The sequence below is a fragment of the Orcinus orca genome, chromosome 13 (assembly GCF_937001465.1).
Source record: "Orcinus orca chromosome 13, mOrcOrc1.1, whole genome shotgun sequence".
NCBI classification, from domain to species: Eukaryota; Metazoa; Chordata; class Mammalia; order Artiodactyla; family Delphinidae; genus Orcinus; species Orcinus orca.
Genome location: NC_064571.1, coordinates 33,120,891 through 33,136,559, shown reverse-complemented (window position 1 = coordinate 33,136,559; position 15,669 = coordinate 33,120,891). Strand labels below are relative to the sequence as shown.

Sequence of the window (15,669 nt, the reverse complement as noted above, 5' to 3'; positions counted from 1 at the left end):
CAATATACTTTAAAAATCTTGTTTAAGAAAGCTCAATACTTTCAAACTCTGTAGAATGGAGGGTGGAGTAGGGGATAGATAACCTAGCTAGAATTAATTCAGGGACACTATTTTGTATGCTAAACCACACAGGATTTCTAATATTTGTTTGTTAACTACAGTAGTCTCAGCATCCACCAGAAACCCCAAAACAAAACAAAACCCTTCCATCTTCTCAAATTAGAGAATTCTAACACAGCATATATATAATTTATGCCCCACAATTCAGGCTTAGCATTGGATGAAACATTTAGTCAAATTTTGTATTTCTGAATAGAGGGCTCATTCAATAATAGATCTAAGCCACCACTAAATCAGGCAATCCCGTAATTTACACTAATGTCTTTCATTCATTCTTTTTTTTTTTCCCAGTGCTCAAAACGATCACTTTCTAACAACTCTTCCCTTCAAAATTGCACAGATTTTCCTTTTTAGGACCATGTAATTTGGGGCGGGGGGTGGGGAGGGGAGGGAGAAGGGGGTGCTTTAAGAAGAAGAAAGCCTATTGAGATGCAAGGGTTGAGTGACCAGCTAGTTTCACTCACTCCTCAAATGAATGGCTCCCACGAGTGTAGATAATTAATATTTATGCCCCAGCAAATAAAAAAATTACTGTCATGAACTTTGGAAATCAATCCTAAAAGTAGAAACTGAGTGTGTAAGGGTTTTCTGTACTTACAGGAGTTGACATCAACAGCACATAGCCTGTCTCTTTATAAGGGAAACTACACGTGGATCTGATTTATTGGACTAAAACACTGTTAAATTCCTAGGCTTCTATATTGACAACCAACACACATCTTTGATACAGAATTTCAGCTTCCAAAATAACAATTTAAAGAACAAAGTCTATCAGAAAGAAGACTTCCTTTCTTTGCAGACATGTGCCTACCTAGTAAAATCCTGTTGAGGTTCACACAGCCATCTGTCTGGGGCAAGTGAACAGTGATACACAAAACCCAGTGACGGCTCTAACAGAAGTAGGCATGCGCTGTGAACTGCAAGGCCAGGATGGCATAAGAACGTTTCCACTCTTTGCCTTTCATGAAGTTAGTTGCAGGCGGTCTACCTGTATATCTAAGGACCTTTCTAAAGCAGATGATCCATTGGTAAATAATTCCAAGTAGCTATTAAAATTCTCTCCCCAACCTTCCTGATTTTTGCCATCACAACATGAAAACAAAACACGATGTTTTAACAAAAAATAGTTTTACATGGTGTGTTACTGGAGATACTGTTTATCTGCAGGTATCTTCTAATACCCAAAATGACACAACTAAAATTTTAAGAAGCCACTTACTGCTACACCAGCATGATAACTTGTTCCACAAGCGATAAGAATCAAACGCCGACACCTCTGGATCTCCTTAATGTGATCCTTCAAACCGCCCAAATTCACTGAAATAAAAGTTTGTGGATATAATTATTTAGGAAAGAACCATATGAAACAGGTATTCGCTTTTCATGAGTGGCCAATGCCAATCTGGGAAACAACACTGCTGTTTTAAAGCACTCATATTCCTCTTAGGAAGCACAGTTCTCTCTCGTTTTGAAATGTAAACGAAGTAAGTCTGAACTTAACTGGCCACCCCCAACTTGTAATTAACCTTCCTCACCCCCTGATACACCTACACAACTACAGTATCTACCACATCCTACCTTGTTTGGTCATTTTTACATTCCTCTCTTCAGATTAAAAGGTATCTTAAAGGCAGAACTATAGGGACACGGACAATAGATGGGTAGATGCTGGCGGCTGGAGGTGGGGAAAGGGCTGACCACAAAGGGGCTTGGGGAAATTTTTCCAGTGAAGGATCTGTGCTAACTCCTGATTGTTGTACAGGTTGTTCAGGATTATGACCATGTTGTGGAAGTTGGTCAAAACTCGCTGAATTATACATTAAGAACAGTCAATTTTATTATACCTAATTATATCTCAGTAAGCCTGCTTGGGAAAAAAATTGTCTTGCTTGTGTTCATCTCCATTACATGCCCAGAACAGTGCACTGAACACAATATAAACCACTCTCCTCTCAGTCTTTCCCATCTCAGTCAATGCCACCCCATTCACCTAACGGCAGGGTCATCCATCCTCGGTTGCTCAACAGCGACTGCACAAGCAAGTCCTGTGAGCCCCACCTTCACACTGTACCTCTAACACCATCAGCCAAGTCCAACATCCCTCCCCTGGACAAGAGCCGTACCCTCCTAACTTCTATTCTCTACCTCCCAGAGCCTGTTCTCCACACACGGCCAGGATGATCTTTTAGAGGGATTCTTTAAAAACATAAATCTGATCACAGAACCCTCCAATGAGTCTGTCCTCTTTCTGTCTCTACAGCCACGTACATGTTCTGCTAAGGGTGCCTTGTCTATGGGTCCTTCTACACATGGCGAGTTTTCTACCTGTGAGAAATTTTCATCCAACATTCATTCAATTGTTCAACTAATATTCTGAGCACCTACCAAGGGAATATACTGTCCAAGGCACTGTGTGGCTACCCAACAGTTCAGCGTCTGGCTGATGAGAGCAATGAGCATGCCCGTGGGCAGCATCCTTCTCCATCTGACCCACCGTCGGTCTGTCTACTCTGCCCCTGCTCTTTATCTCCTCCACTCTTTTCTTCTACCTTAACTAGTTACAAAATGGAACCAACATATATGTTTTGCTTTTTATATTTTTGAATAATTTACGCTATTCCTTTTAAATTTCAATACTGAGAGGGCCGATTATATTTCTCTATTTTAAGAAACTAGTTATGGGGGCTTCCCTGGTGGCGCAGTGGTTGAGAGTCCGCCTGCCGATGCAGGGGACATGGGTTCGTGCCCCGGTCCGGGAAGATCCCACATGCCACGGAGTGGCTGGGCCCGTGAGCCATGGCCGCTGAGCCTGTGCGTCCAGAGCCTGTGCTCCACAGTGGGAGAGGCCACAACAGTGAGAGGCCCGCGTACCGCAAAAAAAAAAAGAAACTAGTTAAGTAGAAAATAAAACAACGAAAAGCTTCACTGGCTTCCCAAGTAACTTTGGAATGAAGTCCAAACTCCTTACATGGCCTTCAAGCGGCCACAAGCCCTGCCTCCTGCTTCACTCTGACCTAATCTCCTAGCACTTCTCTCACCCAGGCCACCCCAGCCAGACTGGCATTCTTGCTGTTCCTTTTCGTGTACCTCTGCCTCAGACCTCGGCATGTATTGAAAAGACTTGAGGGAAAAGGAAACAACATTAAGAGGCTTGGTAGGGAGTCATGCAAAGGCACATCAGTTTGGAGATGACTAAGTATAAAGTAGACAGACTATCAGAGAGACTTATATTTCAGATGATAATCAAGAAGGACAGGGAGGTTAGACAGTGAGATTAGCTGGTCACAAGCGTTTCCCTAAAATTAGTCCTAGCAAATTCCCTGATGGCCGAGGGGTGTTTGGGATAGTTCTGGAAGGAGTCGCCCATGGTCTGAATTGATGCTTTGGAGAGGCTCCTACTTTTGGTAAGGGAGACCACTACTACAGCAGGAGTGTCTGGAGGAAAGGGGTGGGATGGAGCGTGAACACCACTGAACACTGGAGGCTAGTCTGGCTCCATAAATGACTGGCAGTGTGACCTCTGGCCAGACCGCAAACTGACAGAGCCTCAAATTCCTTATCTTAACAACAAAAAAAGATAACGGCTATCCTGTTTATATTATAGAACTTTTATGAGGGACACATACCATAGATAAAAGTGCTTTTTAAAATCATGACTTTTCAAAGTTTATCTCCTTCTTTTCCCTTATAAAACAAAACTTTTTCCTAATCTTATTTCCATTCCATACCATAACAGTATTTACTGCTACTCTCCCCGTTCTTCCACTTCAACCACCTTCCACAACCCCCTCTCCCACACCAGCAGATAACAGGTCCTGCTCTGGAGCTCCTGTTTCTCTCCCAGCCTCCGCTGCCCTCCCATTCCCCATTGCTTTACCCCAGATGGGACAACATCCTTACTGGCGACTGCATCTCGGCCTCTTGCTCCTCCAATGCACATTGGAGACTGGTACCCAGGTCACTTCAGTAAAGCTCCATCACCCCTGGCTCTTAAGTCTCCTAACAGTTCTGCAATTTCTACAAAGGGAGGTGCCCTTCACACTAAACAATGCATTCACGGCCCTCCTGGGCAGTGCCTCTCACCTTTTTCCCTAGACTTACTGCTCTCTATTCCTCTTCAAGTACTAGAGGTGGCAGGCAAACTGGACTACATATTATTTCACAAACAAATTTCTGATGGTTTTCTACTATCTCCTCTTAGCAAATGCATTCTACCCAACTGCAATGCTCCCATCCATCTTTACCTACTCAAACCTTCCAAATCCTTTAAAGCACCACCTGCCTACTTCATGGAGCCCTCCCTGGCCCCCTGTCCACAAACAGATTCATTCTCTACTTCCTCTAAATTGAACACTAAACTTTAAACATTTCAACATTAAACTGTGTTTCTAATGTCATTTATCATATTTTACCTTTCTTTAAATAGTTAATTATGTATTCACCCCCCTTCCAAGAACCTCAAGGAGGAGACCGCAGCAGAGACAACTTTCCTACAGTCCCTGATACGTTCAGCATGGTGCTCCACACACCATGTTCACCAGATGTTCAACTTATAATTCAGCCTTCAACAAATCTCTCCTGCTGAGAAAGAGTCTGATGCCTCCAGAAAAGAAAAGTATACAAAAACCGCATTTATTCAGAGAATCATTCTCTATCAGTTAGCAGGACGTGACATAAAAGAGAAGGCACTTAATATTATATGTATAACACACAAATTCAGGAAAAGATTGTTGCATACCAGATATAATTTCTCCAAAACTGATTCCTAACACTGAGAAGTTTAGCCCAAAGCTTGTTTGTTAAACTGTTTATTAAACTGGTCATGAAGAATGTTCCAAAAATGTGATTTAGCGATAGTTTATGGATATCCTATGACCACAGAAAGTCAATCTCAAGCTCATCCCACCAAGGTGCAGAAACTCCTGTGACACAAGGTCTAGAGAGAACTTCCAGAAGTAAGACCAGAGCTGCACTGTCACCCCACCTTAAACAGGCAGGAAGGTACAGGTTAGGTTATCCCATAAGGCATTAGGCAAACACCTGGAAAACCTCTGGGAAGTTCACACTTCACTCATTTATAAACTGAGCGAGAAAACCTAGGCTGAACAGATACAGCAAGCTTCCCAACAAGGGGACCAGGTCCCATTCTTCTGAGAATTCACAGTGTTCAGAACAGTCCCTGGTACATAGTAGGTGCCCAATAAAAGATTTTTGTAGTGAAAAGAAGTTAAATGTTCTTAATGGTACACTGAAGGACTTTTTTTTTTCTCCAGGAAAATCACCTTAATAGTCCCATAACTGACAACAATTTTCAAATGTGACTTCCTAGGCATTTTTTATATTTTTCATAACCATTTTAGAGGTATGTCACTTACCATAAAATTCACCCTTTGAAAGTGTATGATTGTGGTGTTTAGTATTTCAGAGTTGTGCAACCATTACCACTATCTAACTTTAGACTTTCATCACCTCCAAAACACCCGTATCCATTAGCAGTCACTCTCCACTCCCCTGTCCCTTCAGCTCCTGGCAACCATTATTATTATTCCCTTATTTTTTATGGTGGTAAAATATACATAACATAAAATTTACCGTTGTAACTATTTGTACGTGTACAATTCAGTGGTATTAAGCACATTCACATTGTTGTGCAATCATGACCATCACCCATCTCAGAACTTTGGCATCGTCCCAAACTGAAGCTCTATACACGTTAAACACTAACTCCCCATTTCCCCCTCTCCCCAGCCCCTGGTGACCACTAATCTACCTTCTGTCTCTACAAATCTGACTAACCTAGATACACCTCATATCAGTGGAATCACACACGGAAGGACTTTTAAAAGAGGACTGGGCTCCACTGATGGCTGGCAGCCATAGCTATTCTACAAAGGACAATGAACCCTATAAGGCTGTCAACGTCAACCCCCATGAGAGACTTTGAAATAATAACATAATTCACATGTAATTACCAGTATAGTCATCAAAGTTGACTCTTCCTCTCATTGTGTTCACAACTGACTCTGGCTGCTCAAAAATTTCCTTCTGCATAAATGAACTGAAGTTGCCTAAAGTAATATAAATTGTATCATTAAAACAAAAATTAACAAGCCAAAGGATAAGAAATTTGTATTCAACTAAAAGTCTATCTCCTTTAATATAATCTTAGTAAATGAAATGAAACGAAAGGTCATGCAGTAGAGAACAATATTCATATATGACATTTTACCCAATGGGAAGAAAAATGAACAAGGAGGAAAAATACTTTTATTAACTTCATACCTAAAATATGCAATTATAGAAAAACAGGGGAGTGGGAAAAGCTTAAGTTTTAGAGTCAGATCTAGGTTTAAATCATGATTCTATCTTTTAATAGCTAAGCAGCTCTGGGAAATTCCTTAACCTGTAAAATGATCTGTTCTAGCAGCTATTTCATAGCGTGGTAGTGTGGATTAATATAGAAAAGACTTGACATATAGCCATTATGCAATAAATGTTAGCTTGTTTTTCACCACAACCCCATCAGAAAGGACAATAAAAACCACAATCACCATAATCATAATAGTTAATAGTAGCAAACATCATATAGAGCTCACTAAGCATGTCAGACACTGTTGTAAGGGCTTAATCCCCAAAACAACCTTAGTGAGGTAAATCCTATTATCCCCATTTCATATATGAGAAAACTGAAGCACACAGAGAATAAGAGAGGAACAAAGAATAGAACACAAACTATGTTTATAAAGTATCTTAAAACATCAAGTACCACTTAAATAATTGATTTCTTTTTTCATGTGAGAAACAAGAAACCACGAATTCGTTTGAAGAAGTATTGTCAAAACAGCAGATAATTTCTCCAAAGAATCATCCCCCTTTCTGGGGTTATCCCTTCACTAATCTGTATTATCAGATTCCTACACCAGGTCAGGAAGGAGAAAATATCCTTTCCATTGAGGACACCAAGGTGTAACAGGATAGAAAGGTTCACCCTTCATGATCTGCTGGAGTTCCATCTGGAGGGTCTGCACAGCTCGTCCAGGGTGATCTCCCGCAGTCCGTTTAATTCGATGGATAGAAAGACGGCCATCCACCACTGCAGCGACATCATCATCCTCGAGAAAGATGACACGATTGGTGTGTTCTATGACAGCACTAAAAATGTTCAAGGAGACAGTACAATCAATAATCTAGGATGATTATTATAAACACAACTATCATTAGGACAAAAGGACCAAGTTTAAATACAAAGTCTATCAACCTGCAATATCTCTGATAACTTTCTGGTTATCAATGCCATTCCCTACAGGGAAATGGAGGAGGGGGGTGGTCACTGCAGACAATGAAGAAAAGGAACTCTGTATGGCAACCAATTTGATGAGATCAGATGAGAAAGCATGCTTATTTCCTCCTCATCCTACCTATCACCAGTCGTCTAATCATAACTCCTAAATAGTTCCCAAAGCTTCTCTCTGTGTCCACCACCACAAACCAGTTCAAGCTACCATCAGCCCTTGGCTGAACTACTGCAGGTACCTCCCAACTTCCACCCACATTCCCTCTAACCTCCCTCATCCACTCTCCTTTTCTGCCAAAATGGACATCAAAAGACAACCCTAATCAAGATTTCTCCCTCACCAACACACCGCTCAACAGCTTCCCTTTAGCTCTTAGGAAAACAGCAAAATGCCTTTACCATGACCCCTACCTCTTTCTCTGGCCTTGTCTCCCACCAAACTTCCTCTCCCTATTCCAGCCACACTCACACCCAGCCCAAGATCTCACAGGCTGATCCATCTGCAGAGAATAACTGTTCTTCCCTCCACCTCCTTACCTAATTAACTCCTAATATCTCCTTAACTCTCAGTTCAAGCACCATTCCCTTAAAGAAATGCACCCATAGGAGGGTCAAGTCACCCTGTTATAATAAGCCTTCTGTAGTTCGTGTCACAGCTGGAATTCTATACTTGGTGACCACTCACTAAAATGTGTCTCTCCCATTAAGGAAGAGCTCCTTAAGGACAAGTAATATTTTTATTCTTACCCGCCATTATCTCCTGAGCCGAGCACATGGCTTTGCTGGAAGTGTTCAATACGAACGCATGAGTGAATGAAAAGAGGCCGAGACACTTCTGCAACTTCCAGATTATTTAAGCCAAAACTGTCAACTCTGTAACAAACCTACCTAACAACAGCAATGACACATCTCAACACCGACTACATACCCTACACACCTGTAAAATTTAGAAAACACTGAAGCTTGTTTTCTCACTGAGATAATACATCCCCTGCAGTCGTGAACTGCATGATCATACATTTTTAGATCCCCTTACTTTCAGGCACAATGAATGATTCAAATAGCTGTTGGCGATTTGAGTGATTCCATTTTATCCTCATTACTATTCGTATTTCATTTATAAATGCCTCTAAGCATCCCCACTGCATTTTCTCTCAAAATGTCCTAGTCTAATACTATTTCCTATATAAAAGTGATTTTGCTGCCAATTACTTCTGAATTAAAAAGATATGTCCACGTTGGATTAAAACTACAATATAGATTAGCAATTATACTATAATTGGTATGCTCCTAAGCCATTCTACTCTCCAATCTAAAATCTCTCCTTCCTATAAAACCTGGGTTAAGGCTCTTAAAAAAAGAGGAAAAAAAAAAAAACACGAGCTCAGAGTAAATACACTGGAACAAGTCTCAAGGACTTATCTCCTTTGTACACTGACCTACATACTTTGAATTGAGAGCAAAAACGTTCTAGAACACCATCTCCAAAAAGGTCACCTTCACATCCTTAATTAACAAAGTTCTCCTCTACAGCATGACTAGATATATATACAAAGTGACCTCTTGGTTTCTTGTAGCACGAGCAGTTTTACTAAGAATTCTCTCTGAATCAACCAAGGAAGCTCACCTCGCATCAGAAGCAAAGTAATACTCCACTGCTTTTTCTTCAACGGGGAAAAGGCAAGTTGTGCTGTCCACACGAGAGAGATTACAGCTTCCTTTCTTATCTTTCCCTATATTATAGAGTTAACAGAATCAGCACACATGCAGAAAACCATGGCTGATATATAAATATACATAATTTTCTACAAAATCAACAAAAAACCATAGCAATGCAAAATAATTCCAGCAACTTTTCAATGCCAGGTAGATCACCCTATCTCCATGCAATAAGCCAACAAGAACAACGGGCATAGAGTGAAAGAGCAACTATTAAAGACAGCGTGGCAGATACAGTGCTGTGCTATACGTTCTTTAATGTAATATTTCTTTTCCAAGTAAAAGGCAAATAATTAATGTCACTAAGTCTTTTTTTTAATGTATGTATAGCCTAATTTTAATTTAACTTCATACAAAACTTAATGAAATTAATACATATAAGTTTGTATACTTAAACTTATCATTAAAGTTACATTAAAAATATCAAAACTGTGCAGTGAAAAATAAAATGAAGCCTAGTGGCATATTTTTATTATCTCCTAACAAAACTTCTCTAGATTTTAACAGTAAGTCAGCATAACAAGTCAAAGTTCAGGCTACACTAATTCTGATCTAAAAACAAAACAAAGATACTTATAAGTCTCTAACCATGGTATATCATACATGGCAGCTACTGCTAAGGACTGGAACTATAAACCCAGAACCTCTCCTTTCTTAAAATTGGATTTTCTTACATTACTTTCATGTCAGGATAAAGTATAGTCCTTTTGCAATGATAATATCTTTTAATTCTAGCACTTTAGAATTCTGGCATTTCTACTTAATTTGTCAAGCTATTGATGAAGAACTTTTTTCCCCTCTGCTTATTCACAACTGAAGTCAAAACCAGAAGGCATAATGAAGTTTGACGAATTTGCCAAATACAGAAAATACTATTAACTGAAGGCTATATAAATGTCACAGAGACAAAAAAGCACCTTTCTCTAAGATCAGGACATAGTGGACCTTGTAACCAATGGATACAATGGCCAGAGGATACCATAAATATACTTGTAAAAACTCATATTGTGTCCATCCTCTAAAATGCATGTCTATAAAAACTTGATAGTAATTATTCTTAGTAACCTACATTCAAAGTTCTCCACAATCCATGATTATTTGGTGTGTTTTAGGCATGAAAGTAAAATAGCTCTTTCCATCCAAATTCAATAGCAGAAAAGATACCACACTTTGAAAAACAAGTATAAGATGACATCCCAGAGAAGATAACACTATAAAAAGATAAAACAGATCAGTGTTTGCCAGGGGCTGGGTATGGGGACAGGGTTGACTACAGAGGGTCAGCTGAGGGAACTTTTTAGGGGATAAATTGTTCTTTATCTTGATTGTGGAGGTGATTATACAACTTTATGCGCTTGACAGAACTCATGAAATTGTACATCAAAAAGAGTGAACTTTACCGTATGTAAAAAGGTGAATTAAAAAACAGGCAAAAGGATAGGCCAGCACCTACATTTAAAAATTTTTAAATACAACTAGCTTTGGTTATAAAATGCCCTACTGGAGTTGAGTTTCACCATATTCTTTCTACAAATATTGGTTATTTCCTTCTTCAAGTAACAGGGTATATTTAAATACAATATTCAGAAGAATTCAAGGTATCACTTCCTATTTAAATGAAAAAAATATTACCACTTGACATCTATATGACTGTTACAATCTGTAAAATGTCTTCCCATCTACTGTCTATCTCCTCTGATTTCACTTAAGTGGAAACGATTATTATATCCTGCTTTATTTGGTCAGTAGTTATACCTGGAGAAAATAGCAAATGCTTGAAAGCCAGTCCAGTGTTTTCCCCTTTATACAGCCTCTTCAATAAGAGGCTGTACTTTTTAAACTAAACTCTGCTGAGCCATACCTTATCTACCTACTAGGAGCTAGAGAAATCAGGGTTACTAAAGCACAACCCCTGATCTCAAAAAGATGTCTCACGATAAATTTTTCTTCCAACTCCTTAAGACCTTAGCCAATGTTTTTCCATTGCTTCTAAAAGCAGCCTAAGACATTGTACAAGGTAATATATCACATAAGTAATATATACACAAGCAGAATTATTAACAGAAATCTGGAACTCTGGATCCAAAATTTATACTGGTAGGCTAGTTTTTTTTCTGCAAAGAGAGGGAGGGGAGGAGGAAAATAAGTTCTAACATCTCAGGACTGAAGGTTATTTAAGGAAATAACTTTCTGCTCTAGGTAAAACAGTGAGAGCAGCTACTATCTAAAGATGAATAGGTTTAGAGTACTTTGCTACATCTTCTTCAAGAAACCAAGAATTATGCATGAATAATATGGGTTTCAATTTCCTGAATTTACCATTCCCTGTGTCTTTTACAGAGAGAGCTTTTAGGAAAAAAGTAAACAAAAATAACACACCATTTTCTGTCTAATTATATCAATAAAATGATCCAGCTTGTACAGCTAAAAAGATAAACTTCAAATGTAAATTTTAAAAAAACTCCAAATTCAAACAAAGCCCATCAGGTATCAAATGTAAAAATATAAACGTAAAATGTCATGCATAAAACAAAACCCATTTCAACATATTTCAGTTAAAAATTAGGCTAAATTATTCAAATAACTACCACAGAGGTCAATCTAGAATAGCCTAGCACGCAAACACAATGCTCTTTTCCTAATCTCAGCATCTTATTTATAATAATGTATCCTACATGGTTTTAATTTAAAACAAAGGAAAAAACTTTAAAATTTCAACTATTTCCTCAAATCTCAGAGATCTTAAAGAAACAAATTATTAAAAGCAGTTTTCTAAATGCCAAAAGCAGACAGACAAAATACGCTCCCACAAATTAGAAAAATAATGTCAAAATATGTTTCCCCATAAAATAAGCATATTTTTAGAGGCCCAGCACATTCATTCACTCCAAGAACAAAGAATTAGTAAAGAATGAACAAAAGATAAGATTCCTCCCCATCATGCAGAGTGCATTTCCCACCTCTTTCTCCCTGTGATCCCCACCATGTGAATTTTGATCCAATCTGAGTCCTAGCTAAGGATATACAACAGAAAAAAATTCTACTCGTCAGAGAAATCACAAAAACAAATTCTTTTCATGTCTAGACAGAACTATATATATGAGTGGATCTGACCAAAGGGGCATTTAATCAATTTTAGAAAAACAATTCTTTGTAACTACTGCACTCAATTTATACATTTTTCCCATGGCATGATGTAGGAATAGTTTTTACCTGTTCTGTAGAGGATTGGAATGTGATCAGTAGATAGTTTATGTTCACTTCGTACACCAATCAACAAAGGGCTACCTCGTCTGTTAGTACAAAATTAAACAGAATTAAGCCATTTTTATAAGTAATGCACTAATGATACAAAATTTAAATGATGAGGGAATGCTCTGCAAATAATGTTTAAACTCTCCCTCCAAGTTCGACTTCAGATATAACAAAAGAACGACATAAACAGAGTTTTTAAAAAATATTCAGAGGTCAGCCAACTATGACCCACAGGCCAGGTTTGTCTGTTTTTACTGGAACACAGCCATGCCCTTTCTTCTACACATTTTCTACAACTGCTTTCACACTACGACAGCAAAACTAACTAAGTGGTTGCCACAGAGGCAACATAGCCCAGAAAGCCTAAAATATTTACTATCTGGCCTGTTACAGAAAAAGTTTGCAGACCCCTGTTCTATAATGATGCATTAGAAAGTTTTCTCCTTTTTAATGCAAAATGAAACCTTTCTTTTGATGTGTGAACAATATATGAACATTAGTCCCCTTGACTTCATTTTAAAGACAGCTCTCTCTTACCAACTCTTAGGGTTCCACACTGTTCTAAAAAGGACTTCATGATTAGGCTTGAATATCCCAGCAAAAGTAGTAATGGTACAATTATCTAGGACTCTGTCTAGAATATAGAGTTCTGAAAAATATGGATATTTTACAAAATATTCAACATCCAAATTCACAAAGTAACAATGGTGCCCCACTACAAACAAAAGGCCGATTATAAATGCCAAAATGTTTTTGCTTTGTTAAGGGATTCTGTTACATGGAATAGTGGTAAAACAACAGACAAGAAGGGCATATGAAAATAAATATAGTCGACCTCCCATATGCATGGGTTCCACATCTGCAGATTCAACCAACTGCAGATTGAAAATATTCGGGGAAAAAAAATTCCAGCAAGTTCCAAAAAGCAAAACTTGAATTTGCCACACACTGGCAACTATTTACACACTACCATTTGCGTTGTATTTACAACTATGTATATAACATTTACATTACATGAGGGTATGTAAGTAATCTAGAGATGATTTAAAGTGTACAGGAGTATGTATCTAGGTTATACGCAAACACTACACCATTTTATATAGGGGACTTGCACATCCATGGATTTTGGTATTCACGGGAGCTCCTGGAACCAATCCCCCGTGGATACCAAGGGATGACTCACACAAGTATCTCTAAAAAAGGACAGAGCCATTATGGTGAAGGGCCATTCAGAGTGTACAGGGGATAAGCTTAAAATGCTAAAGTTTCAAAATACACATAATTATTAGTCATTATAAAATTTACATATACCTTGTGCCTACTGCTTGGCCAGGAAAATGAACACTTTTAAATACAAGTGCAAAAGCACCTTCCTATAGAGGGAAAAAAAAATGCATTAGCATTATATATTATAATCAATTATCAAATGTGAAATGCCTAAAATATACTGGCTTCAGCACAGAAATGTTTTGTTCACACAGCTACTCTTTTGCACTAGTTTATAAATGAGTCTGAATTTTAGGTAGACACTTACTCCTGAGCTTTGATGTATCCAAGATCCACTTTTTAACCAAGCCCACTCTTGAAATAGGCTCAGTAGATAACAGCTCCTAAACAGACCATTTTAAAAGACACCTTTGTACACGCTACCAATACTTCTCAATAGGTACATCATATCTCCCATACTATGCATTAGTAAGGGAAGGGCAGAATCAGAAAAGATCCCAAGCTCCATATCCAAAACCCATTCTCTGGCCCAGTAATTTTATACCACTGTTAACTTCCATCCTTTTTGTCCTTGATATTGGAGACATAAATATACACAATCACAATTATTAACATGCACACCATACCGCCCCCCCTCAACCCAAACTCCTCAGGGACAGGGCCTAAGGAAATCAAGAATGAATAAAGGAGGAACACAAGGTAGGAGAAGGAAGGAACAGAAAAACGGCTATACGAGTACAAACAAGAAAAGGCTGGGAAGGCACACTACTCTGCCTTGAGTAAAGAGAAGTTCTCTATCTTCTCTACCTTCCTGACTCCTTTAGCTGCAGACATCATAAGATTTGGGTGGAGATGGGAGGTAAGGGTTGGACCTTCACAGAGAAGTAAAGGGCTTTTAAATGGAAAAGCCAGAGTTATGAGTGGGATTGGGGCGGGGGTGGAAATCACTATGTATTTGGACCTTTGTGTATCTTTGATATCTTTAATCTTTAATTAGGACAACTGGGATGAGATCAAAAACAATACCACTTTTCTCTCGGGTTGGGAAATAATTTTCTGTAGAGGTACAGGGCCAAGGAAAAGCCCCCATAAGGAAAAATGAGTTGACTGTACTGGCTGAGACATGCAGCCATTATCCCAGAATAAAGAGTGTGTATTTCACCGAAGCTACCCTTCGCTAAGTTACTGACTAGAAGAACACTTGAATGAGCAGGAAGCAAGACGGTGATGAATCCCCAAGTGTGTGTACTGTGTACACATTTGTGTGTGGTGTGTATGGGTTTATGTGTGTGTATGCATAGTTTTTGGACAAACTGCTTTTGGATTATTTTTAGTTCCCATGACACTAAACTACAGTGAAAGAAGTAAAATCATTAAAACAACAGTCTCTCAAAATTATTCAAGTTGAATAGTTATATACATGGGAAATAAAAGCAAAAAATACTTAAGAAATAAGCATAATTCCTACTTATCAAAGTTATTTTTAAGCGTTTATTGTGATTAATGTCGGCAATAATCATCTTTAAAAGTGTGGTTTAATACCAATTGTTGGATGACTCTCTCCACCAAGGTAGTAAAACTTGTATCTTGACTTTCCCGATTGTCATACATGTACTTAACAAGCTTGGCAATTGTCTCTGTGTCTGTTTCAGATTCAAAGTCATAGCCTTTGCTTTCCTGTAATTAGAAAGGAAAAAATTTTGACCCATTCAAGGAAATATTCATAATATCTAAATCTTTTCTACACAATTCTTCCTCAAAAATCTCATTACCCAACTTCTAGTCTCTTTTTGACCACCACACCCTGAATACCCACTCTTTAAACTTAAGGTCACCATCTAATTACGGTGAATCCAAAATAGTGAGGTGATCAAACATACTTATAATTATATAAATCTATATATGTCATATATGAATTAAATACATTTTAAAATAATTAAAATATAATGAAATATATAACATTCACAAACCACTAATTCCATTATGAATATAATGATTCCTTCTTTTTTTTTTTTATAAATTTATTTATTTATTTATTTTTGGTTGTGTTGGGT

At 38.3% G+C, this 15,669-nt stretch overlaps 1 protein-coding gene across 4 annotated transcripts in view; it reads right to left on the bottom strand.

Annotated features, from left to right (window-relative positions):
• The window catches only part of GFPT1 (glutamine--fructose-6-phosphate transaminase 1), a 75,227-nt gene that overhangs the window by 26,569 nt on the left and 32,989 nt on the right, over positions 1 to 15,669 (bottom strand). For all 4 annotated transcript variants that reach the window (XM_049696404.1, XM_004277023.3, XM_049696405.1 and 1 more), the window contains 7 exons: positions 15,158 to 15,292; positions 13,700 to 13,761; positions 12,347 to 12,426; positions 9,042 to 9,147; positions 7,109 to 7,272; positions 6,093 to 6,188; positions 1,340 to 1,437 (listed from right to left, as the gene is read on the bottom strand). In XM_049696404.1, coding sequence (XP_049552361.1) covers positions 1,340 to 1,437; positions 6,093 to 6,188; positions 7,109 to 7,272; positions 9,042 to 9,147; positions 12,347 to 12,426; positions 13,700 to 13,761; positions 15,158 to 15,292 — 741 coding nt within the window. The remainder of the gene's footprint in view (positions 1 to 1,339; positions 1,438 to 6,092; positions 6,189 to 7,108; positions 7,273 to 9,041; positions 9,148 to 12,346; positions 12,427 to 13,699; positions 13,762 to 15,157; positions 15,293 to 15,669) is intronic.